This window comes from Ambystoma mexicanum, chromosome 1q (assembly GCF_040938575.1).
Source record: "Ambystoma mexicanum isolate Mex_15411 chromosome 1q, UKY_AmexF1_1, whole genome shotgun sequence".
Classification (NCBI taxonomy): Eukaryota; Metazoa; Chordata; class Amphibia; order Caudata; family Ambystomatidae; genus Ambystoma; species Ambystoma mexicanum.
The window spans coordinates 450,913,201-450,941,127 of NC_090922.1; the positions used below are offsets into that span (position 1 = coordinate 450,913,201).

The 27,927-nt window shown below is 46.4% G+C and overlaps 1 protein-coding gene across 1 annotated transcript in view; it reads right to left on the reverse strand.

Annotated features, from left to right (window-relative positions):
- BBS2 (Bardet-Biedl syndrome 2) overlaps nt 1-27,927 on the reverse strand; it is a 1,290,628-nt gene that overhangs the window by 1,093,534 nt on the left and 169,167 nt on the right. Inside the window, exons 4-5 of the mRNA XM_069640291.1 lie at nt 11,276-11,401; nt 8,386-8,448 (exon numbers count right to left, since the gene is read on the reverse strand). Of these exons, the coding sequence (XP_069496392.1) occupies nt 8,386-8,448; nt 11,276-11,401 (189 nt within the window). The remainder of the gene's footprint in view (nt 1-8,385; nt 8,449-11,275; nt 11,402-27,927) is intronic.

A 27,927-nucleotide genomic window follows, 5' to 3' on the forward strand; every position in this document is an offset into this window, starting at 1 on the left:
CGCAGCTGCACGTTCTCCCGCCGCGGTCTAGCTCTCCGGCGTCGGATCAGCGGCGCACTTTATTACGAGCGCCAACCCGGAAGCCCGCGCGTTGCAACCTATTCGCATTAGGCTTCCGGGTTGGTACGCTCTAGTGTCTTTCTCCGTGCTTCTGTTCCTCTCTCGTTCTCTCTCCTGAGAACGTTCTGCATTGCCATTTCATCCTCTCCCTTACCTCTCTGGCTCCCCTTCTCTCTGCAGTCCTTCTGTTTTGTCAATCAAATAGGCATCAGCAGTTTTCCTGTTCTTTCTACCTGTCGAGTTCCATCACCCCCATCCTACCTTCGTTCTGGAAGGAAGTTCGTTCCGTGTGGAATCCTTCACATCATTTCTGACCTGGCATCCTGTTATCCGATCCCATCGGAAGGGGTTTTTTGTGCCTTGTGGCTTTTTCCCCTTCATTGGTCTGCCCCGGTTCGGGGGCCCCCCTAGGCCCCGAGTCAGAGGGGCAGGGTGGCTTCCTCTCGAGGCAGACCCCATCTGCATTCCCGAGAAGAGGCCCTGAGAAGAAGGAGATTTGGACTCCAAACAGAAGAAGAGACAGCAGGTGAGCAGGAGGGCTTAAGGGTCACGGTGGATAGTGGTGAGGAGTCGAGTAAACCAGGGAGCCATTGTGACACCCTGCCCCGAGGCAGATGGAGAGCACGGCGTTCACTTACCTAAGGTGAGAGCGTTAACCTTTGGGGTTCTACAGGAGAAGAGAAAGGGAAGAAGACAGAGACATTCAATAACCAGTTCATTAATCCCATATTTTCTATCTGCAGACATCTTACCCTTCGAGTCAGACATACAGTGCACAGAGGCCCAGCCCAAAGAGCCAGCCGTGTGTTACACATCACCTTTGAAGATACGGTATACGCCCAGTCAAGACCGGCACCTCTACGGGAATCAGGTGAGCGTTACAGTGAGTATATATTGCAGAAGGCAATAGAAGAGGAGCAGCCAGGAAGCTTCAATGCGCTACCAGTCTCCCAAATCATTGAGCTACAACATGCTGCACCAGGTGAGGAAAAGGAATTATGGGTGAAGCAGGGTGCAGTCAGTCCCGAACTGACCTACTCTGGAGACAGAACATCACCGGCAAAGTGGTAATGCCAATCAATTTGCTAGAGGTAGCGTTCAAGCAGGTGCACTTCCCAGCCCACAATGCCAAACAGCACATTACTGCAGAGATTCAAGAAAACTGGTTTGCCCCCGGATTGCAGGAACACGTCACAAAATTGATAGTGGAATGCATTACGTGTCAAACGTATAACTCTGGCATGACACTACGCACACTCAGAGGAACACTACCGAAGCCAGAAGCGCCATTTAGAGAACTACACATAGACTACGCCAACATGGGAGAAAGGTGTAATGGAGCAAGATACTTGATTGTTGTGGTGTGCCCATTCTCCCGGTGGGTGGAGACAGGACCATGTGCCCACCCAGACGCATGATGCGCGGATAGATTCCTAGTGAGAGAAGTATTCCCTCGCTGAGGCATCTGCAATGTCATCCGTTCCGACAACGGAACGCATTTTGTAAATGACATGTTCAAACATATTACAGTGATGCTAGGCATAACACACAAGCTCTGCACGATTTATCATCCGCAATCAAATGGCGTTGTAGAAAAAATGAACGGATTACTCAAGAGTAGATTGTCCAAACTGTGCCACACTCTCAAAAAGAACTGGGTGTATTGTTTACCCCTAGCACTTTTTGAAATGAGGAATCAACCAAGTAAGGACCACCACCTGTCTCCACATGAAATCGTGACAGGTCGGAGGATGCACACAGCTCACTCACCCCTGCGCAGGCAGTCAGACGCCCATCAGAGCGCCACCGTCCTAGGAGAGGAGTTCCACGAATATCTCAGAAACTTGACAAAAGCAGCACGTGCAATAGCAAAACAAATAGCACCACCTTTCACACATGACATGCCAGCAAATACAACAGCACCCGCAAGGGAAAGCACAGATTGCCACTGATGACAGGTGACATGGTTTATGTTAGAAGTTTTGTAAGGAGGTGGAACGGACCCAGGTTCAATGGCCCGTATAAGGTAATATTCTGTACGCCCACAGCTGTAAAAGTTGAGGGGTTGCGCTATTGGATACACTTGACGGATGCGTGCAAAGCCTGCGGGAATATAGATGATCTAAATGCCCAAGAAAGGGTAGAAGAAGGTGTCACTCAAACGCAATAAAGGGACTGAATGACAATTTGATATCCCATTGAGTGTTTGACAAATTCTAGTCAAGATAAGAAGTGTGAATAAGAGAATAAATATGACAATATGTGTAGCTACAAATAATGAGAAAACGGATGAAAATAATTGCATTTCATGATTCAAAGTGTGGTATACAGTAACAATGTGTGATTAACGTTTTCTTCTCCCCAGCAGCGAAGTGGTTTAAGCACAACACATGCCTCCATCCCTCCCCTCCTCCCCAAACGTACGATGTGGGACCAGCTATGGACGGATATGGCCACAAGTATAAATATGTTAAATGATAAGCAGGAATGACATCAAATAATAATGTTGAGAGTTTAAAACAACTGATATGTGGTCAAAACAATGTAATGTATATAGTGCTATGCATGAGTAACAAATGCTTATATTTCATTTATTAGGAAACTCACCAAGCATGGACAAGCCTCTGAACACAAGCAGCGATAGAGAAAAGAGGAATAGAAGGAGGCGAGAGTTACAGCCTAGCTATTCGTATGAATGCGTGTTATTTTTGTGTGCTGTGGTGTTTTTCACTGTGTTATTTGGCCTATTCCTGAACTGGGCTATAGTGTCCGTTTCTATCGATGTTGGTAAGGGGGGTGCTGGATTAAAAGCAATTGAGAAGGGGACCAACTTGATCTGGGATGGGGCAAGGCTGGTATGGGGCTATTGGACCCCAGAGCACAACCTGAACATTACAAACAATGTCACTGAGATGCACAATATAACATCACCCCCTATAATAAAGGATGCACATTTCAATGTATACACAATGAATAATAAGATACCCTCAGAATTGACATGGGTGTTAAACCATCCGTATCAACTATCAGAGAAGGGTATGATAAGAGGAAGATGATGCATAGAGACACCTACAACTTCCACAGTGTTGTAAAAAGTAAGCAAAGTGGGGGCGGAAGAGAAGATGGTGGGAAGGAGAAGAAGGGAAACAGAGGTAGAAGGAGAGGGAAAAGAATACAGTTTCGACTTAGATACTGTTGAGAACCCACAACACCCCCATCAAGCAAATAAATGGTATGCCGATATGAGCCATACGGCGCAGCAGACCACCAATGAGAGCTGCTACATCTGTTCTCTTATCCCCCATGCCTCAGGTACCCCCAAAGTGTTGTTGCCACAAGAAATACCAATTGCAGAGGCCCAATGTCTTGTACATCTTACGCTGTGCCGGATAAAAAATACTTTTCAAGCAAATACTTTTCAAGGGTAGGTATGAAGCTTCTTTGGCAGCAGCATCTGCTGCCGCCTTACCCAATGAGATGACGTCATCACCTTGAGTGTGGGCCTGACATTTCACGACTGCGACAAGTATGGGCTCTTTTAGGGCGTCAATCAGATACAAAATGATCGCACATGCTACTCCCGGCCACAGGGAGTAGTGTGCATAAAGAACCGTTCCTGGTGATTAAAGGCGTGTTACATGTTGACAACAAATGGCAGAAGGAGGAAGTGCTGTGCAAAGCAGAAGCACTCCGAGGCCTCTCAGAAGATAAACTTGCATGGGTACAGAGAACATGCACCCCCACACGGACTGAGCATATAAGCAAACTAACATGGATCAGCACCATCGAAAAGCCCTTCAAGTTACAATGGAACATCTCGTATGAACTGTGCTTCAATGGAGAAGGGAAAAAGGACATGGGGAGAAATGAAAATTGCAGCAAGTTGCTCATAATCCCCGACCTGAGGAAAGGCACCTCCGCTCTAATGGGCATATACTGGGTTTGCGGTGGTATGGCCTACCTGCATCTTTCACAATCCTGGAAAGGGACGTGTTCCATGGCAACACTGCACTCCGCACAAATGGCGATTCCCGAGAGCCATATCAACGGGAAGCATGAAATGCCCATACAAGAATAAACGCCATTCCCCACGCCAGCTGAGAAAGAGCCCACAGATGTTCTGCATGAAGAACAGGAGCAAGGCACATTCAGAAGGAAAAAAAGATCATCCAATTATATCTACACAAAGTCGTCCGACATCTTGGCTGAGATCCCAGACAAGGACAGATTATTCAGCTCAGTGGAGACATTCTTTGTATCACTTATTCCCAGCATTTAGGCAAGAGCTAATGCCAAGTGGCTGCAGATCACCAGGTGGGAACTCATCCAGCTGGCCAACGACACCGAAGAAGGATTTAACGTCATTAAGGTGGAACTGCGTGCCCTGCGGCTAATGACAATGCAAAATCGATACGTGCTGGACTTATTGACTGCAATCGATGGAGGTGTTTGCGGAAAAATCGGGAGTGCAAGTTGCCCATTTGTACCCTCTGCCGACGCGGAGAATGGTTCCTTATCACACGTGATTGCTGCCGTACATAATCTTGGCGAGAGGATGAAGAGCAAAGGAGGAACTGAGCCCAGCGCCTGGTTCGACAACCTGTTTTCATGGGTGCCTACATGGCTTGGAATCACTGTGAAAGTACTTATGCCCATCATCGTTTCTTTCTACTCCTAATATTCTGTGTGTGTCATTTAGGCCTTCGATGCTGCGCAAATGCAGTACCAAACGGCGCACTAATGACGGTGACAATGGGACGTGCAAATGGTGTGGCACAAATAAAACACAAGGCAGAAGTGCAGACGGGGGATGCCCCAGGTCCCAAATACAGAATGACAGCAGTGTACAACTCCGGGCATATAGTTGACAGTTTATACCATACAACCATAAAAGAACCCTGTGAATTATGTTGGTATAAGGAGGTATGGGTGGATCTAGAGGGGGATGGAGGGTGTATGTATCTAAGCTGCACCCCCGATGAATATGCTAGACTGGGACATAGCCTGCGCGTAGTATGTAGGGCATGGATGCCAATAAAGGGAACACCAGCATGGGACCAAGCAGTGGCAGAGGAGAAAGAGCACAAAAGGTTGGGACAGCTGCAGTATTCGTTACTTAAGTAACGAAAGGGGGAAATGAGTAGGAGGAGGGGCCATTCAACCCCCCACCCTCTTATTCCCATGCTTCCCAGGTGGGCCCATTAGTGCATGCATCAGGTCCAGGGCCCCGGACCTGGAGTACTCATGCGGGAACACCTCAGGGAACCATTGCCCCTTTCGTACAAACACACACACACACACACACACACATGGTCATTGCCACATCCTCATACATGAAACTATAGAGTTAAGCCAAGACTCCATTTTGCACCACACAGACTCCATCTTGCAAATAGACGAAAAGGGTGCCCGGTTCTCACTCCAACCTACAAACATCTTTGGAAGCATACAGTCAGTGTAGCGCTCCTCCCACCACCTCCCTCTTGCCATCCACATAACTGCCTGGTTCCCATGAGAAGGCTGGCAGTAGAAAAGTAACAATATCCGAACTGTATCAATTGCCGTCTAAACTCCCTCTTTCGACTCCGAGGCAGCTTAAGGGGAAGAGGCGAAGGCCAGGGCTATCTGTCTCTGTAAAACCTTCCCCGCACCTTTTAGACCTGGGCCACAGACACCTAATCCCTGTGTATCCCAAAGCAGAGTCAACAGCACGAAAGACTTTTGAGGTGACAAATGTATTTCTCCTGTCTTACTCATGTGTATGAGCGAAGGCCCCTTCCTTGTACTTGGAATACACACAAGCCTGTTGGCACCTTCAATGAACCACTAAAACATAACAATGTAAATATACACACGTAGATGCTAGAGGTTTCTTATGATAGTCCGTTCTATCGAAACTAGAGCGTATACTGATTTATAACAATCGAATGCCTGCACGATCAACGTACAGTCCTATGATAAGTAGACAAATCAGAGACATATGCAAACTCACACAATGCTACCTCGCTGTTAATAAAGCAGAATGCATGTCTGGACATATCGTTAGACAGTCATATGAATTGTAATTAAACTTAGTTATGCACGTCATATTGATTGTGTGCCAGCCATCACTCTCTTCCTCCACCCCCCTTACCTCTGTGTAATGATCATGGCTGAAAGCATATGAAGCTTGAACAATGTTATAGAGTATTGTGTTTGGATATATAAGTAGCTAGATGCAAATGAAGCTGCACCCTGTTGTATGTAAATATAACTAAAGCCCACAGTTTCTATTAGATGTGAAACCAAAGACATCAGTAAGAGGACCTTAAGCCCATTCCTGAATACCCTGTCCAAGTGTAGAGTTATGTTGGTTAGACATACGATCAGAAAGGCCCTCTAAGACAGGATATGTCCGCAGATTAAATGTGTTTCCTGGAATCCATTCGAAGTAACCATATACCCTTGCCTCCCCCTGTAAATAATGAAGAAATGCCCCCAACCCGGTATTCAAATATGTCTATGTATTTTTTCATGAAAACGATACACTTGGTAAAAGGCACGGAATTGATGTCCAATATTGGAGATTCATGCTTTGTTTTCCCATGTGCAACTCATTGCCAACTGAAGTGATTAAGTATGCAACCGGATGAGAATGTGTGGCCACAAGGGCAAAATGAAATTAAAAATGTCCAGTCGTCGGAGGTTGGACAAGATGAGCCCGGATGAACTCCTGACCTGGCACACAACATCATGATGTCAACTCGCCACCCACCCGAGGACCAATCAGCAATCGCCGACCATATAGCACCTATAGGTGCCTCCTCTTTGTGACCAATCCCAACCATTCATGTGCCCCCTAGGCCTTCCCACAACTTGATGAACATTTCTCTGTATAAAAGTAATTTGCAACATGATTTCTGCAGAGCGCTCTCGGCGTGTGCAGAGTAGACTTTGTTTGCCCTAATTTTAGATAAAAGCCTGACATCACTCTCACTTGGTCTTCTTCCCTCCTGGGATGTACCTTTATTGACTCTGGTGACAGTTCACTAGCAGACCTGCGGGGGGCCTCTAACCTTCAGAGGTTAACAGAGTTGCTAAACTCTATCATGGATCAACAGAAAGAATACTGAGAGGACGCTAATGGGGTCTGTGTAACCTTCTCCCGCTGAGCATAAATAAATGCTAACCCTTATTTCCCATGGCCATTTATGGTCTCCTAAACCCCTACCCGCTTAATCACCATATTTGTTTTTAAGTATTTTTTCCAGTCAGTCTGTCCAGTTTTAAAATCCATCTCAATGGTGCCAGGACTTTGCCAGAGGCCATACTTGGTCCAACTCCAAAGTTTCTACCTTTGAGAAGCACACCAAAGACGTTGAAACTCTTCAGTATTCAGCTGTATGGGCTCCTTCCACACATGGGGGTGGGAGGATGTAACCTCAGGGGTTTTAGAAAAGAAAATATTTTCCCAGGGCATATTCAGATAACCCTTACCAGAGACCAACTGCTCCTTTCTGCTCCAGTCACCAACTCCCCCAGGCAGCTAAGTCTGAAATTACTTACATTCTTGTAATTGATTCTGCCACTTTTCACTCAAGTTATGGTTCTACCCAAAACACAAATCTATAGCCACAGCACTAGCGCTTAGAAAGAGAATGGGTCACCGCAATCAAGGAGGCTGTGCAATGGCATATTGGCGGTGTTACAGCAGAGATCCAGAAAGTAAGGAGACATTAAACCTGTGTCACACAGCACACATTGTTCCGGGGAGACATGAGCAAGACACACCACAAACAGGATGTGGCTGACCCTACATAGAGAAGTGGCTGGACTTGCAATTAATGGAAGCACCTCTACAACAAAAAAGATTCTCCAAAAATGGAAATACATATTTAATATGGGAATCAACCAATTGATTACTGGAGTTGAGCATGAGTGCATAAAGGGAACAAAAAACAAACAGGAATCATTATTTTTTTACAGATTCGGGACAAAATTAAATAGAAATCTAGCATTGTCGCCCGAGTTGCTTGGTATTGCTTTGTTTCCAAGATGTTGATTTGAGAATTACAGGGTTATGAGCCTGAGTACGCATATAATGATTACAGATGAAAAATAGTTAAATAAATATATGCCGATTTCTACAAATTTCTTAAAAACATGTATTTTGCTAAATGAAAACAATCTTGTTTTGGTAACAAATAGTGGTGAACAATATCTAAACTTATTGGAATGAAGGTTTCGCCCAAAGCTATCTTTTTAATGCATCACTGAGCAGTAATGAAATCAACTTAAGTACTTAGATCAAAACTCATATTGGGCATTTAGATTCACAGCACTAACCTCTTTTTTGCCATCACCATCAAAGTCACATAAAGCCAATGAACGCACGTTATCACCTGTAACCTAGAGAGAAAAAGAGCTGTTACTATGTTACTGATAACTGTATCTTCTTACAATCTGATAGCACACTGTAAGAAACTGTAACCATTAGCATAATCAAAAAAAGTGCAACGTTTGGTACATTATTGTCTTTTTGGCCAACTAAAAACATTAACAAATATATTTACTTTCACATTTTATTAAACAGGTTAAAAGTATGCCACGATTTCTGAGCCAATCATTTTCTCTATATGTGGCAATATACTTGATTATCAGCATCTTCTTCAGTAGGGGGTGGTGGTAAGACTGAGGTATTTCAGTGGAAATAAAAGAAAAAATACATCTCATTTCACCAGAGGAGGCCATAAAACTCTAGTGGATGGAGGCGGAGCACAAACACTTGATGGAGGAGGGTGGACCACTAAATTGGGTAATGAATGGTGAAACCCACGGTATGGCAAATGAGGGAATACACCTCTCATCTGGGAGAGCACAAACCAGTTGGTTATAGGAGAGCAGAAACCAAGGTTATGAAAAGTGAGATACAAACCTCCTAATGTGGGTGGGGTCAGTAAAGCCAGCAAGTCAGAAATAACCAATGGAGATTGTATGAGCAAGAGTGATCTCTGACCTTGGTGGGGATTGTTTGGGAAGAGTGGGACACAAATCTTGGGTGTGCGAAAGTGGAGACTAAAAATGTGTTGAATAGGAGAGGCTCAAGCCTCAGTTGAGCGAAGGTGGAGACAAACCTATGTTGTATGGTGCCGAACCACACTTCGGTGATTGAAGCAAATTATGTTAGCATGGCAAGATTGCCTGATCTTAGTTGGGAGGATGGACAAAAACTATTGTTACTTGGAGGGGTAATGACTGTTGGTTGGAAAGAAAATGCATAAACCTTGGTTGGTATGAGAGTACCAAACATTTGTTTGCATGAATGTAGCCCACACCTTGATCATCATACAAACAATATGCAGCACAAATAACAGACATACCGCTACAGAAAACCATACACATACTCACTACACAAGCAACTAAACAGCAACTCACTGCACAACACACAACAAAAAAACACATGCCACTACAGAACACACAGCACACATACCACAACACTCATGACAAATATGATCACAATGTACATATACAGCAGCATATATTGCTCATACCACAACGGCTAATTCACATACCTTCCAATGCACATATCACAATGAAACACACAACACTTACAATTCACACACTAACGCAATGCACACACTGTAACAAATACCACACAATACATCCTGCAAAACGGACTCAACCTACATTTCTTCCTCTCGTGTACCCTTCCTTCCATCAGCTCTATCCTGCACCAGACTATAGCAAGGTGTAGTAACCTACCATAACACACAGAATCATGTGACACAACACAACACAAATGACATAAGAAACAAAACAAATGCAACTACGCAACATACATACAAGACCATGCAAGCATAACACACCACACCACACACATTGTGCAAGCACACTAACACACACCAGACCAAAGTTCATATGACACAGCACACAAACCACACACTTTATACAACCACATCACACACAAACACACACACATACACAGGTACACCATTTCTCGCCTAAAACACATTCCACAACACAATACACATTCCATACAACTGACATAGCATACAAACACAACTCATCACACAGAGCATTGCTTTACACCACTCTCCAGCTGCTCCCTCATCTTTCCTTTCCCTCTCGCTTCTCCTGCCTCTACTCTCCCCCCTCACCCAAGCCTTCCACAATGTTTTATCTACCCCTTCTGCCTTCTCTCTCTGAACTACTCTTCTTCCTCCTATATACTGCCATCATTTGCCTTTCACTCCACATATCTTTTCATTTCCTCTCTAAGTTCTCTTCCTCTCTTCTACTCTGCCTCACAATCACTCATTCTGATTCTGCTTTCCCCACTGTCCCCCTATCAGTTACCCTCTCACACTCTGCCTCTCTCTAATGTCCCCCTTCGTTTCCTCCATCGACTTCCTCATTAACTCGCTTTTCCTGATCTCTCTCTTTTTGACGCCCCACAACTTACATCTTTCTACCTGCCAAGAATCCATTCTGACCCCACTGAAAAAGAGCATCACAATCCCAGGAAGATGTAGAAATGGAATGTCTGACACCATCAGGCAGGAATTGCGCATACTCACATAATCACTTCAGCAACACTAAGAGGAAGGTGATGGGAAGCGGTGTGAGGGGTAAGACCACCCCCTCTCAAAGCATGAACTACAAGGTGTTGGGGGTTTCTGATACCTGTAATTAGCCTGTCCCATGACCTAGTGGCAGAGATACAACATAACCCACCAAAGCTTTCAAATTCAGTAATCAAACAAGAGAAACTTAAGTGCCACCAGGTTCTGTAAATGGCAGACAAGGGCTGTAGATATCTCACACATAGTATAATATCACCCCAAAAGGGGCAAAGAGGACACATTTCCTCCAGCTAGTCATAACAGGAAGAAGAGGCTGTGTTAAACTATGAATGACAAGTTTTATCTAGCATGGCTAAAAAATGGTTATCTTCCGTCAAATTTGAAAATGGGGTAATACCAGCGTAGACACAAGCAAGCTCTCCTAAGCCTGTAGATGGATTCTCCTCCAAGTAATCAAGGTTTCATGTCAATCACAGGAACACATTAATAAAAGAGTCAGCATTTCAATTTAAGGCTGGGTTCTTGCCCCATTTCTCTAAACTCAAGCAAGTTTCACAGTAACATTTAAATATTGTTTCTAGAAATGTACAGAATAGATTCCAAAACAATATTGTGAACATTGCATACAATATTAAAAACAATGGTAGCCTCACCGTCCAAAAAAGATCATTTCCTTCATAGTCAAAGCCCTGAAGAGCACAGTTTCCACCAATAATTGCAAGAGGGGGTGAAATATCCCCCAAATTCCCAAGTACAACTGCGTTTGCTCCATCTGTGATCTACAACAGGACATTTAGAGAAAAGCAAAGTTAGTAACACACCACCCAAAAACAGATCATCACTCCCAGTCAAACGTACAGAACAACAAAACAGGGGTGCTTAACTTAGCATACAAGTAGAAGACCAAGGATGGGCACTAGTTGATGGTAAACAGTCAATTAAAATACAAATGGGAAAATAAATAGAAAAAATATACATATCATTTCGAATGTGAGGACAAGACCACCTAGTGTAAGGTAGGAGAAAGACAAGCTCTTCATGTAGGGAGATCATAGATAAAAAGGCACAATACATTGTGTATGCTGTTTATAACCTCTGTTGCTCAAGGAACAGCAGCCAAACCAAACATAACTTCACTTAAGTCTTTAATTTTACAATAATCCAAACATTATGTTCCGACTGGGGTGCTATAGGATTGGCAGTAAGGTATGTGACGATTCACCTACTCCTGTCACTTTGCCGCACAGGGGAACTCTTTTCCATGAGGAGGTGAGGCCGTCACCCGATAGTACCCCTGGGATGGTATAATGCAAAAGGATCTAAAGGGGAGGGACCCCCTTAGGGCGAAGGATGACCATATAGGGTATATCCCTTATGAGAACATCAGACCGCCACACACTCTAGCATCTCCTTCTGCTAAACTCTTTGCAGATAGTAGATCAATGTACCGTTACAAGGCAAACTACCTTACATTTCTGGAGAGTACTGAGAGGAAGAACAACATCTGAAGCATAGGTAATCCAAGTACTCACACGAGGTGGGACACAGGAACAATGAAGAGCAATACGAAGAAGGAACTGCATCAGTATAGACTTCTGGAGGCGTGGTTCCTCCTATGCCATGAAAACCAAAGAAGGACTACCTATCAGAAAGACACAGCCAACCAGGACGAGAGACTGAAGCCCAGGAAGCAGACGCGGAGCAGGCCAAGATGGAGGCGAGAGCAGTCTGCTCCCGGAGTCGAGATGGCAGCGGGACTCCTTTGCCAATTGGCATCTAGACAGTAACTGGCAGCTGGCAGATGGTGGCGTGAATGCAAGAGGCAGCGTCCATACCATCAGTGCAAGGGCTGAGCAGGAGATCTGTGAGGTGAAGGCATTGAGACACCGAGATGCCCGCACAGCATACAGAGTAGAAAAGGCACCCCAGGAAGAACTGGCCTGTGCATCCTGGGATCAGGTAAGGTAACAAAACAGTGTGAGGATTGATAGGAGGGGCTAGAAGGTACAGAGGACAAAAGCCTGGTATGAATAGAAGGAGCAGGACTATACCCCTCGTGTCAGTACTTGGCAAGCGAGAAGACCAGGGGAAGGGAGTCATTCCCCCTGGTTCTAAGACTTTTTTGAGATCGCCAGGAGAAGGGAGTTATTCTCCTGGTAACTCAGACCAGGAGGACGGTCCAACAGGCCTGGGGAAGGGAGTCATTCCCCCAGGCTATATTTTGAGATAGAACGCCAGGAGAAAGGAGGCATTCTCCTTGCCCATAAAGTCAATATTGCTTGGAACTTTGTGACATGGGGAAGGGAGTCATTCCCCCAGGCTATCTGAGACAGGACATCAGGAGAATGGAGCATTCTCCTGGTCCACCAAGATAACATTTTGTGGAACTTTGCCTCCCTTCTCCTGGGTTTTGGTCATTCTCCTGGGACCAGAACAGTACCGCTTTATTCTTTACTTTATAGTGTAAGGGACAGAAAAATGTTTTCTTGACATAGAATGGTGGACACATTTACTTTAACAGACATCCTCACAGTCACCTTAGATCTTTAGCAGAGGTAGGGAAACCCCTCTTAGGAACAGAAGGCCCACTTCCAGCTTCACCTCTTTAGAGGCATTCTCCCTTTCCTCACCTTTGCCCAGAAGCTCAAAGTCTCCAGAGCGCCGGTCCTTTCTAGGCTGGACTACTACAACAGCCTCTTTCTCAATCTCCCCCTTTCCTCCCTACACCCCCTTCAGCTAATCCAGAATAGGGCTGCACAACTTATGCTTGGCCTCAAGCCCAGGGACCATAGCTCTCCAGCCCCGACATCCCTCCACTGGCTCCCGGTGGCCTCAAGGATCAAATTCAAGACCATCTGCATCAGACACAAGGCTTTCTGGGGCATGGGTCCACGCTATCTCCAACTTTCTCTCCCTCAATACTTCCCTGCTAGAGCCCTCCACACAACTAACTCCAACTCTCTGATTGTCAAATGCCTTTCCAAGTAGAAAGTGGGGGGCAGGTTTCTCTCTTCGGCTGGTGCCTCCCTCTGGAACAGCCTCTCTGCCCCTTTCAGACTTGAGCTGGACCTGCTTAAGTTCTTGAAACTTCTCAAAACTTCTACCGCTTTACCTTCCCTGTTAACCACCCCACTGCCACTGAGACTGGCGACCGGGTCCTTCATGAATTTCACAGGTTAAAAGGCCATCTGCCCAGTCTACACCCCCCCCCCACTCCGCTCAGCACTGCCCTTGTGGGCCCCTTGCCTGTCAGCTGTGCATCCCACTTTTGGGATCCCTCCGCCCAGCACATAGCCAGTGTCCTCCTCCCCAGGGACTCCTTGGAAGTTCCCGCCCGGCTCACCAGCACTTGCCCATACCTTGCTCCCACCACTCATCCCTCATCTCCTGCACTTCTCTTCACTGCACTTGCACGTCCGAATGTCACAAGGCCTAGCAGGACCACGTTTTTATATTTTTATATTTACGGTTCTTTTTTCCATTATATTTACTCCCTTGTTCCCTTCTCACTTGCCTTGCTGCACTTGGAAACACCATTTTGTTGTACACGCGCCTAACAAATGCTCAATAAATAAATAAACAGGGAAAGATAGGTATTCTCTTGCTTTATCATTGAATAAAAGTATTTAGCCCCAAATATGCCACCTTTGTGTTAGAGTCCTTCTTCTGCACCCTTACAGGTGTCAAGCTCACCCAGTATTCTTCACACTGGTAGATCGCAGTCCTTCCCTAGCTGTCACCCTTGGCCAGGTCGACCACCTTGGCAGAAAACAGTCAGTCAATCACAATGTCTGAGATTTAAAGTGCCTTGCGCTTTTTTTTTTTACTGTCGTTGGTTCCTTCTTGGCTCTTTGAGCTCGTCAGACTTGGATTTGGTCCACCTGAATTCTCCTACCAGACGCCCCCACATGGTATCCTCGAGTATTCCGATGAGGGTCAGGTGCAGGGCAAGGAGCTGGCCCTCACCCTTGACCATTTCCTTCTGCCTCCGGTTCACTTTTCTCTCCCTCACCTCTCATGTCCCTCTCACCTGCATTCTCTTTTTTCTCCTCGACAACTTCTCATCAATCTACTATGTTCCTGATCCCCTTTTCACCCCTTCTCGATCTCCTTATCTTTTCCACCATCTCCACTTTTCCATCTTTCTGGCCCTGCTCCTCTGTCTCTATTTTTTCTTATCCACCTCCTCAGTCTCCCTTTCTCTGTCACTCTTTACAGCCATGCCTTTCTTACATCTCTTTGACATTCACTTTACTTGTATCTTCCTCTTTTCTATTCTCTTTCTTCTACTCTCCGCTGTCCGACCATGTGCTTTTGCTCCTCTCAGCTCTCTGGATCTCCTCCAGCAACAGCTTGATCCACCTATCCACCTCCCATCTACCTACATATCCCTCACGAAGATGATACATACTAGGAAGTAAACAAATCTTTTGATGAACTGCCGCTCCGCTTCAGTAAAAGGACAAGCAAAACAGTCTGCCTGTGCTCTACAATGCTCCGGTGAGGCCTGTGTTGTAGTGTTGTTTTATATCGCTCTCTTGTCTTGTCGCCTACGTTGTTGACCTTTGCCTATCCCCTGGATTGCCGGTCTCGTGATTCTGATACCCCCTACCTGTAACAGTATTGACTTTATCTGTCCACTGCTTTCTACTCTCACTCTCAGATTCTGTACTCTATTTCCTTGGACTACCACCTCCACAAACTGCTCAGAACTGATGGACCTTGCGTATCCGATCCCTTAGTTTTGCCCTGGGTTTGATTTTTCTTTTCGTCCGTAGTGTTGGGAGTGTTGTCTGAACCTTCCTTACTTGATTCTTCAGAACGGTTACAGGTACTTCCTCCATTCCTATTCATATTCTCTGTGTCTCTCTCCTCTCCAAGGAACTCAGTTGTATGTCTTTCAGAGGCTGTCAAGGGGATGGGGGGTACTGGGGTGGCTGGTGGGATTAATCAGCAGACATTGCCACTCCAATTCAGCACTGGGTGGCTTTGGCCGTGACACAATGGTAACGTACAATGAAAAGTGCATAGGGCAACCAATAAAGAGGTGCAAGTTACTTAATTAGCTTAGGGACTTTGGTGTAGATATAGTATATCGCCAATAGACTTATCTAGACATGGTGGAATCTAATAAAAAACCTCTGTTTGGGTTGGGTGCCCAAAGAGTTTCACTCCCCTCATACAATACCAAGAAGTGAGGGTTCTCCATCTTTTTTTTAAGCATCTTTTTATTGTTTTCCCTCATGTGCATAATAGTCAACAATATTAACAACAAAAAATCTCTCAGAGCAGCCTTCCCAAACAAACCCCATTCTTCCTCCCACTGAAATCCCCTCCCCCTATACCACACTCCCCTACAACTCCATACTCAATGTTCCGCCGGCCCTTACACCTCCCTCTTCCCCAGATAATGCTCCAGGAATTGCTGCTCAGCTCACTGCCATGGCGCCTAGAAACACTTGTGTACAGGGGCGTTATAAATTTCATATCATATTAATCCACCTGGCCCAAACTCGTTTGAACTTTTTGGGGCATCCTCTCACTCTATATACCCTTTTCTTCAATTCTGCTTAATGGTCCATCCCCTCCACACACTTATGTATGCCGGGTGGGGTCGCTTTACCCCCAATCTACTGCTAAGGTTTTCATACCCATCATTATACCCATCATTATAGTCGTTGTGATCAAACACTTTTCCCTACTGTTGAACCATGCATCTCTGCAAACATGCAAGACCGTCACCTTAGGGCATGCCAGTACCGGTTTGATAACCTCCATGGATAGGCGGCCCCTTTTCCGGTCCCAAAATAATTGCACCATGGGACACTCCCATAACATGTGAAAGAGGGCGCCCACTCCACATTTCAAACATTGTGGATCGGTTGCACTGCCCATTTGATGGAGGCGGACCCTGTAGTAGTTTACCCTCTGTAGTACATTTTACTTTATCAGACGTAGTCACATAGATATGCTTGCTTCTCTCTGTGATCGCACCGCTTCCACCCAGTCCACTTCCAGGGCGCCCATGTCCCCCTCCAACCTCTCCCTTAGTTTTAAAAGGGGCTTAGAAGTAAAGTAATAAATCATTTGGTATAGTTGCAGTATTGCCTTCCCCTTGATCTCCTCTTCCAAAAGGTTAGCCTCAATCGGGGACCTCTCGGATACATCCCTGGTCGCCTGCCTCTCTGAGCCAGGGTGTGCTACAGCCTAGCTTAGGTGTAGCTATCCCGGCCCAGTAAACCAAACCCCTTTTGCAACCTTTGAAATGATGCAAGCCTATCTTGTGCCAGAATATCCTTCATCTTCCGGATTCCCTTGCTTTGCCATCTCTTCTGCATACCCAGTTTTTGTAACCTCTGGCAAAGCTACGTAGCCCCAAATGGGAGTCTCCCTGGTCACAACTCCACCCCATAGCTCTGACAACGGCAGTATGCAATGCCAGTGCACAGTACCCTGGTTGTGTGATGCCACGTGGTGGCGTCCCCCGTACAGCAACTGCAAGGGCGGCCTAGACCCCATCCTTCTCACTTCCTGCTCAACATGTGGCAAGCCCCTCCACCCGAACAGCCACTCATTTATTACAATGAGTGGCTGGTGATGTAAGCCACAATGGAGGCTTACATCACCACCAAGCAGCAATCTATCACGCACGCCTCAACCCCTGACACCGAAAACCAGCAGAAAAATGAAGGGGATGGAAAAGACAAACAGGTACTAGAGGACATAGCTGCACTAAAGTCATTTATAGATACAAAAATAGAAGAAGTCAAATCTGACATGCAACTCATGCGCCAGGACGCCAGCAACCTTGCCGAGAGAGTTACCACAGCTGAAACGGCCCGCCAAGAAACGGCTGAAGACACCGCAGACCTCAATGCCCTGATTGCGGAACTGGAGAAAAAAGTGATCACGCTAGAAGCCAGATCTGAAGAGGCTGAAGGACGCGCAAGGCGCAGTAACGTACGAATACTCAGGGTGCCAGAAGGCACAGAGGGCCCCAACCCGAAGTCCTACATTGAAAAGCTGATACAACAGGAAATAGAAGCAGGCCAACTAACACAGGGATTCGCGGTGGAAAGGGGGCTCATCGATCTCTACAAAAGAAACCACCACCCGGCTCCCATCCCCGCCCAATCATTGCGAAAATCCTCAACTTTCAGGACAGAGAAACCATACTAAAATTTTCCAGGGAAGGGGGGGTGATAGAACGGGACAACTCCAAGATTGTCATCTATCCCGACTACAGGCCCTCAGTACAAAGGGCACGGAACTCATTTGTCCCAATCAAAGCCAGGCTCAGACAGCTACATTTAAAATATATGTTGCTATACCCATCCAGGCTGAAAGTGATCTACAAAGGCCGAGCAATATTTCTGGAAAATCCAGCCGCTGCCACCATGTGGATGGAGCACAACAATCTTGCAGAAGGAGGAGAGTCACACCCACGAGAAGCCCGGAGCTGAAGCAATGATACGACAGGAAATTGCACCCACACACCAACTCTCAACCACAAACTCAAACGATAACACTGAATGATAAAGGCACCAAGCAACTAAACAGATATGACGAAAAGGTTACACAACTCACCCGGCCTCCTCACCCGAGCACACAGCACTAACCCACGAAAGCAATAGTGCGGGCCTGTTCCCAGCACAACCACGCTCGCGCCCGAAACCCGAGATGGGAACCAGAAGGCACGAAGGCGCCTGAGCACTGTTAGGCAGAAACCTGTGGAATTCCCAGGTAAAAGGAGCGGTCCTTTTATTTGCGGTCCAGTGGTAAGTGGCTATCCGGTTGCCGGGGTGCTTGGCACGGGCAATTCGACCACAAGACGTCCTGGGATGCGAGGAAAAGAAGTTAAACTGGTTGTGCCCACCAGTCAGGGGAAGAAGCCTCTCCAGCAGGGAGATCTTCTCTGTCGTCGGGAAATGGTGAGTCGGTTCCGCAGGGCTCCACCGGTGGTGTCGTCGTGGTAGGTCGGCTCAGCTTCTCCCTCGTCGGATTCTCAGGTCCTGTGGCGACTTCTGAAGTTCCAGTCCCCAAAGCCCTGCTTTTATGCAGCACACCCCCATTCACTCAGCCTAGCTGTCAATCAAACATGCTAAGTGGTGAGCCGGGCCAATCACACAAGAGTGCGACTTGAGTTACCAAGGTAACTCAGTCCAGGGTGCCTAAATCCCCTCCCACACCCCCTGTGGTACCCAGACAGAGTGGCGCCACTTTTGGAGGCTTCTGTGGAGAAGCCCGCCAAAAAGTGGAACAAAGGGCTCGACTTGGGTTGGAGTCACAGAAGAGAACACAAACGCCATTTTAGAATCGAGTCCTGGCAAAAAATACCAACCGGTGAATTAATATTAATTAAATAAACCGGCGGTATGTTCGAGGCTATGAGAATTAAATACTTAAAGTTGGTAGCCTCGAACAATGGGAAAATACCATAGGGATATATTTGCGGTCGAATATAAAAAGTAGTATCCACTGCCACCAGCCAAAACTCGATCAGGGGGGACGGAGACGTGCCCCCTCGACTAACAGACCCCGGGCAATCGAATTGCCCCGACCAGTACGTCCACAATATGATGGTTTGTACCGGTTTCTGTTAATAATTTGGGACTAGTAAAGCCAATGGTGACTTTACATGCCCTGGGAGACAGTAGTCAGTCCCTGTTACGCTCACCTGACTCCCACGGAGGCGCTGGCCTGGTTCGCGCTGCTGTGACCTCTTCTCAGGTGATGCGCAGGGTTCGGAAGACGGACTGGACCGGGCCCCCAAATCTGGCTTGTCTGGCTCGCAGAAGTATCCTTCTGTAGGCGAAAATAGGGGATTAACTGTCTGCGGGGTAATGCAATCGGCCTCCCACTTTCCCCTCTCACCCTCCTTGAAACCCTTCTGTGATTTCTCGTAGCGTCTCACCTTAGGGTCTGGAAGGACGAGCTCTCCATCCTGCTTCTGATGCAGGGGCGCGTTGGTATCCAGTTACTTCACTGGATTTTCGGATTGGTGAGAACCAAACTTGCTTGGCTTCCAGGTAAGTTTTTTGATAAGCGGTTCCCCTTGTGTCCATGCGTTAATGTACTAATGCTAGTGTCTTTTCCCCCATAGGGGCCGGGGTACGGAATGCCGGGGAACAGGCACCGACCCGAGATGAGAGGTGAAATCCTTGTAGAAATCAGGTAAGTCTTTAATGAGCGTTTTTTGGTAATGTCTTTTCATTCGCTCATTAACGCTGATGTCTCTTTTTCCCCTTGGGGGACGGGGTCCGGAAATGCCAGGATGCGGCGCGGACCCGAAATGAAGAGGGAATGAATCAACAGGTAAGTCTTAACATGGAGATTTAGCTTTCCTTATTCCCTTCTCTCTCTCACCTTTTGTTCTGGTGTTTTTCTCCCTAGGCGCTGGGGCGTGACTGCGAATCCGGATGATCTCTGCTGAACATGGAGGCGCCCTGTGAAGGTGAGTGGAATGCGGCGCTGCAGCGATCGACGCGATGAGCTTTTAAATAAAAGTCTTCCTTTTCAGGATTGTCGGCGAGATGTCTCCGGGATGCGGATTTAGCAGGTAAGGACTTTTCCTTCTTCTGTTCTCTTCTTCTCTTCCTTTGCAGGTGATCCAGGATGCTGGCAGGCGTGGCAGAAGTCAGGATGCAGGAGCAGACACGGTGAGCGTCCAGCTGCTAGATGCAGAAAAACGCGAAGCACTTGTGGCTGTTCGGGTGGGGTTTAAATAGCCTTGAAAGAAGTTCCAGGTATGTATCATTCCTCCAATCAGGTATGTATCCTTCCCCGACCACGACCGGATGGTAAATTAGTCCCACAGGTAAAGTAGTTCCTTTCAGGCCTCAAGGAGGCCGGGATCCTGCAGCATGGTCTGCATCAGGTAAGTGCACCCAAGCATTCCCATAATGAGCCTGGCGCCTATGGCGCCAGGACTGATGTCTTTTATGAGCCTGGCGCCATAGGCGCCAGGACACTGTCCAAAGGGCCCCTATATGGGGTTGCTGGGTCCTTCCTTGGGGACTGGATGTCCGCTTTCGGAGACGCCGGGCTTGAACCGGCTCCCCGGGAGCGGGCATCATGACAGCACTCCCCCCCCCCCGCAAGGCCCCTCTCAAGGTTGTTCCCTCCGGGGGTTTTGGTTTGTCTGGGAGAGTCGGTGGAATTTCCTGACTAATCGAGGTGCATGCACATGGTCGCTTGGTTCCCACGACCTCTCCTGAGGTCCGTACCCCTTCCAATCAATTAGGTAGAACAGTTTTGACCTAAACATTTTTGAGTCTAAAATGTTCTTCCCTTCGAATTCGGGCTCCCCATCTATTAGAATAGGTTCTGGAGGTTTGAGTAGTCGGGTTCCGGGTACCACTGGTTTCAGAAGTGACACATGAAAAATAGGGTGAATTCGCATACTAGCTGGTAAATCAAGTTTAACAGCCACTGGGTTAATTATTGCCGTAATAGAATAAGGTCCCAGATATTTTGGGTTAAAAGTTCGAGGCTCTTTGAGTGGTAAATGTCTGGTAGCTAACCACACTTGATCCCCAATCTGATACGGAGGTGCTTCACTCCGATGTAGATCAGCATTCTCCTTGTATTTTCTCTTGGCTTGTTGTAAATGCGTAGTTGCCTCTTTGAAGGCTTGGGTAATTGTAGAATGCAGATGTTCTACTGCAGGCATTCCGAGGTTCTGAGGTGAGTCAAGGTTTGAGGTTCGAGGGTGATGCCCAAACAAAGTATAAAAAGGACTGTGGCCAGTTCCAGAGTGTACCGAATTATTATATGCGTATTCGGCTATCCAAAGAATGTCTTTCCAGTTGCTTTCAGATTGCTGTAACATACACCGTAAGTACTGTTCAAGGGTCTGATTTGTCCTCTCGGTCTGACCATCGGTCTGAGGGTGGTGACTGGTCGATAATCTTACGTCGATCTGCGCCATTTGACAACATTTGCGCCAGAAGTGGGAAATGAATTGGCTTCCCCGGTCAGAGATTAGTATAGATGGGAATCCATGTAGCCGAACAATATTTTCGAGGAATTCTTTGGCTAGGACAGAAGCTGAAGGTAAACCTTTCAAAGGAATAAAGTGGGCCATTTTGGAAAACAAATCCACAATTACCAGAATAGTATTGTACCCCGAACAAGGAGGCAGGTCCGTAATAAAATCCATTGATAGCGTGTGCCAGGGTGCTGGTGGTATGTCTAGAGGTTGAAGGAGACCGGCTGGTCTTTTCTTTTGACTTTTATGCGCAAACACCACAGGACATCACAAAAGATTTAACATCTTTTCGCCAAGAGGGCCACCAAAATTGTCGTTTCACCTTTTACTGTGTCTTGGCAATACCGGGGTGTCCCTCTATTAATGTATCATGATAACCGGAAATAACTAGTTCGTGTAATTCCTTATGTGGCAGGAATAAGCGTCCTTGGAAATAAGGTAAACCATTATCTATGGTAAAGTCTGATCCCTTTTGTATCCATTGCTGTAAGGTTGTAGGGTCCAGGAGTTGTTTCACTCTGGCTTGAATGTCTTCAAGCGTCTGTAACAAAGTCATGCCTAGAATCCTCTGTTCGGGAATTTTTGGTACTGGTTCTGAGTTTGTATCAGATTATCCCATTCCAATTCGGGATAAGGCGTCTGCTTTGCCATTCTTGCAGCCAGGTCGATAGGTAATCACAAAATCAAATTCAGCGAAAAACAAAGCCCATCGGAGCTGCCGTGATGACTGAGCCTTGGCGGTTTTCAAATACTGTAAATTCCGGTGATCAGTGATCACTGTGATGGTATGTCGAGCGCCAAGCAGATAATGCCGCCAGGCTTTAAAAGCAGACTTAATGGCTAACAGTTCTTTGTCCGTGATTGCATAATTAACCTCGGGTGCCGAGAATTTTCTGGACCAAAATGCTACGGGATGCAGTTGGTTGGTTTCGGGATCTCTTTGGGACAGGACAGCTCCCATGGCTAGGCTGGATGCGTCGGTCTCGACGACATAAGGGAGATCTGGACGCGGGTGTTTCAATATAGGTGCGGAGGTAAACTTAGCTTTTAAATCCTGAAAGGCCTGCTCGGCTTCTTCAGACCATTCAAAACGTTTATTTTTCCTCAAGAGTGCAGTAATGGGTTGTACCACGCGTAAAAATTCTGGGATAAACCTGCGATAGAAATTGGCAAAGCGGAGCATGCTTTGAACCCCTTTTACAGAGCTAGGCGATGGCCATTTGAGGATGGCATCCACTTTTCTTGAGTCCATTCGGACTCCTTTGGGTGTCAGGATGAAACCTAGAAACTCGACTTCTGTGGTATGGAAAACACATTTCTCCAATTTAGCAAATAGTTTGTGTTGGCGCAGTTTTTCAAGTACTGCCCTGACGTGTTTTCTGTGATCAGATTCCGAAGAGGAGTACACCAGAATGTCATCGATATATACGACAACACAAACATCGATGAGTTCCCGATGGACATCATTCATGAAGTATTGGAAGGCAGCCGGCGCGTTACACAATCCGAAAGGCATCACCTGGTACTCGAATAATCCGTATTTAGTACGGAAGGCAGTTTTCCATTCGTCGCCTTCTTTAACTCGTACCAGATGATAAGCCCCCCAGAGATCTAACTTGGTGTATATGCAAGCGTCCTTCACCTGGTCAAGGAGTTCAGGGATCAGAGGCAGAGGATAACGGTTTTTAACCGTTATCTGGTTCAATGCGCGGTAATCGATACAAGTTCTAAGGTCGCCTTCTTTATTGGGCACGAAGCCGAGGATGCCGGGGACTTTGACGGGCGAATAAAACCATTAGCTAGGTATTGATCCAAATATTGTCTCAAATGCAGATTCTCAGGTTCGGTAAGGGCATAAATCCTGCTACAAGGGGGTTGTGCACCGGGCACCAGATCGTTTTGCGAATCGTACGATCTGTGAGGAGGTAACGTGTTGGCCTGTTCCTTTTGGAAGACGTCCTGAAAGTCTTGGTATTCCGGAGGTAGTTGCATGGAGGCAGAGGTTACAGATGCTAGATTAATCTTCAGGTTTTCTGGGTAGCAGGTTTGTGTACAATCCGGGAAGGTTATTCTCTTAGCTCGCCAATCAATTCGAGGATTATGTGTCTCTAACCAAGGGATTCCAAGAATAACCTGAAACTGTGGAGCCTTGATTACATCAAACACAACACCCTCCCGATGGCCGTCGGGACCAATAAGAGTCACCTCAGTAGTGGAATGTGTTACCGGTCCAGAGGCAATTTCAGTTCCATCGACTGTGGTGATGACATCTTTGCTGGTTTTAGGACGGAGAGGGAGGTTAGTCCTAGAGACCAATTCACGATCCACATAGTTTCCAATAGCCCCACTATCGATGTTTGTTTGTTTGTTTGTTTGTTTATTTATTTATTAATGCGCTCCAAGCCCGTGGGCAGTCGGGCGCAGCAAAACAAGTAGATTCGAAACTTAGTTACAGAGGCCTGAACACAGCCTATTACAAAAACAGTGGTAATTTACAGCAAGTGATACTTTACAGCAGGTGATACAGGTGAGGCAGTACATGTAGGATCAGCAGGAGGAAGCGCAGAGGAATGTTGTCTTAACAGGTGTTGCAATCGTTGTTGTGCAGCCATTTGATGGCATTAGATCTAAATCTAGTGTAAGGTAGGGGGCGTCTAAGGTCAAGTGGGAGTGTGTTCCATGCTTGGGCAGCTCTGACTGGGAAGCTAGATCCACCCGCCGTGGTGAGTTTAAATCTAGGGACTTCAAGTAAGTAGGTGTTGGCAGATCTTGTCGATCGGTTAGAGGACCTCCATAGGATTCTTTCAGCTAGGTATGGGGGTGCTTGGTTGTTAAGGCATTTGGCTGTGAGAGAGATGGTTTTGAGGAAGATTCTGTCCTTGATCTTGAGCCAGTGTGCCTCGGTCCGATGTTTGGAAATGTGCTCTCTACGTGGGATATTCAGGGCTGCTCTAAGAGCATTATTCTGTAATCTTTGTAGTTTGTCTGTGACCGCCTTGTTTGCACCTGAATATAGGGCGTTGCAATAGTCCAGTCTGGACATGACAAGAGCATTGGCCAAGGTGAGGCAGCTGGCACTTGACAGGAAGGGTCTGGCAGCACGGATAAGTTTACACGTGTAAGTGGTTGTGGAGGCTAGGGAGTTCACTTGCTTTTTGAGGGAGAGAGCTGAATCGAGGTAAAAGCCTAGAGTTTTAACCTCGCGCATAACCTTAATAGTATTATTGTCGATGTTGAATGAGGCATAGTCCGGGGTGAGTTTAGAAAGGTTATGGTCTGAGCCGAGGAGCAATATTTCAGTTTTATCGTCGTTCAGGCAGAGGCCATGGGTGGCCATCCATGCCTGAATGAGGATGTAGATTTTATTCACCAAAGCCAGGTCCGCTCCATAGTTGCCCGAAAGGGGTATGAGGATCTGGGTGTCATCTGCGTAATTTGTATAGGTGACACCCAGTCTGTCCAACTTGTCAAACAGTGGCTTGGTGAAGATATTGTACATGGTGGGTGAGACACAAGAGCCCTGAGGGACTCCACATGTAATTTGGATGGGGTCGGCACAGGTGGATGTGGAAAACACTCTCATGGTGCGGTTGGCTAGAAAGGATTGTACCCATGCTATAGCTTCTCCTGTGAAGTTGGCAGCGAGCTTGAGGTGGTTGCATAGGACTGCATGATCCACCAGATCAAAAGCTGCTGACAGGTCCAGTAGGAGCAGCAGCGCTGTTTTACCACTATCCTTAAATTCATCCATTTTAGTTTTAAGATCTATTAAGGCTGTTTCGGTGCCATGGAGGGGGCGGAAGCCCGATTGGCGTGAGCCAAGTAGATGGTTGAATTCTAAGTAATCTTGAATTTGGAGATAGGCCACTCTATCGATGATTTTTAGTAGAAAGGGTACAGTGGTGATAGGCCTATAGTTAGTCGGGATGGAAGGGTCAAGGGTTTGTTTTTTAAGAAGGGGGAGGACCCACGATTCTTTTAGGTTGGCTGGCACTGTGTTGGATTTGAAGGAGGAGTTAATGAGCTTCGAGATAAATGGGGCTAAATCTCTAGCTGCGTCCTTTATTATTTGGGCAGGGCAACTGTCACCCTTGCAATTGGAAGGCTTCAGTGAGAGTATAACCTTCTCAGTGTCGATGATAGAGATAGGTTTAAAGCTAAAAGGGGGGATAGTATTGGGTTCAGTCACTAGTGGTACTTGTTGAACAGTGGGAGAGAGGGTGTCCTTTTTATTAGTTATTTTAAGTTGGAGGGTGGCAATTTTATTTGATAGGGCATTCTGGATATTCGTGCACCATATCTTGTCTTTGGGAATTGTATCAGTAGGTTGGATGGGAGATTCCATTTCCCTGAGGATGGCAAAGAGTTCCTTAGTATTAGATTTGGCATTGGTAATTCTGTTATTGAATACATTTTTTTTAGTGTTGATAATTTCAGACTTGTAAAGTTTAGTAAATTGGGTTAAGTTAGCCTTGTTGTCGTCGGTGGGCGAGTTACGCCAGATAGTTTGGAGTTTTCGTTTCTGATTTCTCAGGTCTTTAAGCTGGGGGGTGAACCAAGCATTAAGGTGGGCTTCTTGTTTAGCTTTACGTAGTTTTGGGGGTGCAATCGTGTCTAGAGCATGAGACATGGCTTTATTAAAGGTGTCTACTAAGGTGTCTGGGTCAGTGTTGTCTTTCAGGCCATTGATAGTGGGGAGGAGAAGGGGGATAAGTTTTTCTGTGGTAATGTCTTTTTTACTTCTAGTGGGAAGTGGTGGTATCATTTTGATAATTTTAGGGCTGAGCAGGTCAAGTGTGGCAGTGAAGTTTATTAGGTGGTGGTCGGTCCATAGTTGAGGGGTGATGTCAGTAATGACTATGTTGCAGTTAAGTTCAGATACCCAGTCAAGGGTCCGTCCTTTAGTATGTGTGGGGGAGAGGACTTTTTGTGTAAGGCCGTGGTCATTTAGAATAGCTGTTATGGCGAGGGCATTTTTGTTGTCTGGCTCATTAAAGCCGATGTTGAAGTCGCCCAGCATCAGCATTTGCGAATGATTTTGGTTATTGTTTGCTATGAGGGTAGTGAGATCGTCTTCAAAGGTTCCCATGGGGCCAGGGGGCCTATAGATCAGGTGAATGGATAGCGTACGGTTATTGGAAAGTTGCACTTTAGCTGATAGTACTTCACAGGAAGTACATGGGGGAGAGGTGGTGAGTCTGATGGGCAGAGTAGTTTTGGTAATGATGGCTAAGCCACCGCCTTTAGCGTTAGGTCTGTCTACTCTATGGATCTGGTAGTTCTCAGGTATGGCTAGCATCAGGGAGGGTCCTGCTGCCTCGTGGAGCCATGTTTCTGTTACGGCAAGGAGGTCAATGCTACTAGTGTTTAGTATGTCAGCGATCTCAGTTGCATGGGCTACCATGGATCTTGCATTAATCAAGGATCCTGTAAGAGGTAAGGTGTTCTTAGTGGTGGGATAGCTTACCGGTTTATCAGTGAGCTTGTTATGACTCAAGTGTTTTTTTTTTTTGTGATACCGCGTGGGGTTTGGGGTCGGAACTAAAGGTGTTGTAGTTTGAGTTTGCTTGTCCAAGTGCGTCTGTGTGGTTAAGGGTCTGGCAGTATAGTTGGTGCTGTTTCTTTTAGGTTCGTATATGCAAGGTAGTCTTGCCCTAAGTCTTAAGTTTCTGTCTGAGGGGGGGCTAGTGCTGTAGGTAGCAAAGGCCATGGTTATAGTTATGAAGGTCAGGGAGGTCAGGTTACTACGCATGGTAGTTAGTATGGTTAGCTGGTACCGTTAATAACTTCCCTTACTTTGCTAGGATGTCTAGCTAGAGTAGGACAGTGTAGATAGCAGGTGGCTAGTTGTTAGTCAGGTTTACCAAGTAAAATAGAGCATGATATTTAAGAATCACAATGTGGCATAAGAATGCATAGTCCGTAAGCGACCGTAGGGTACAACACAATAGCAATGGTCCATTAACGACCATAGGGCACAACACAGTAGCAATGGTCCATTAACGACCATAGGGCACAACACAGTAGCAATGGTCCATTAGCGACCATAGGGCACAACACAATAGCAGTGGTCTGTTAGCGACCATAGGGCACAACACAGTAGCAATGGTCCATTAACGACCATAAGGCACAACACAATAGCAATGGTCCATTAACGACCATAGGGCACAACACAATAGCAGTGGTCTGTTAGCGACCATAGGGAATGACAGGGCAGGGTAGCATAATTAGGAACCAACTGAGAGCAATGGGTCCGGGTGGTAGTTCAAAGTTTAGCAGATGCTAGATTTGAAGATCAGTCAGGTTATAGTGCTG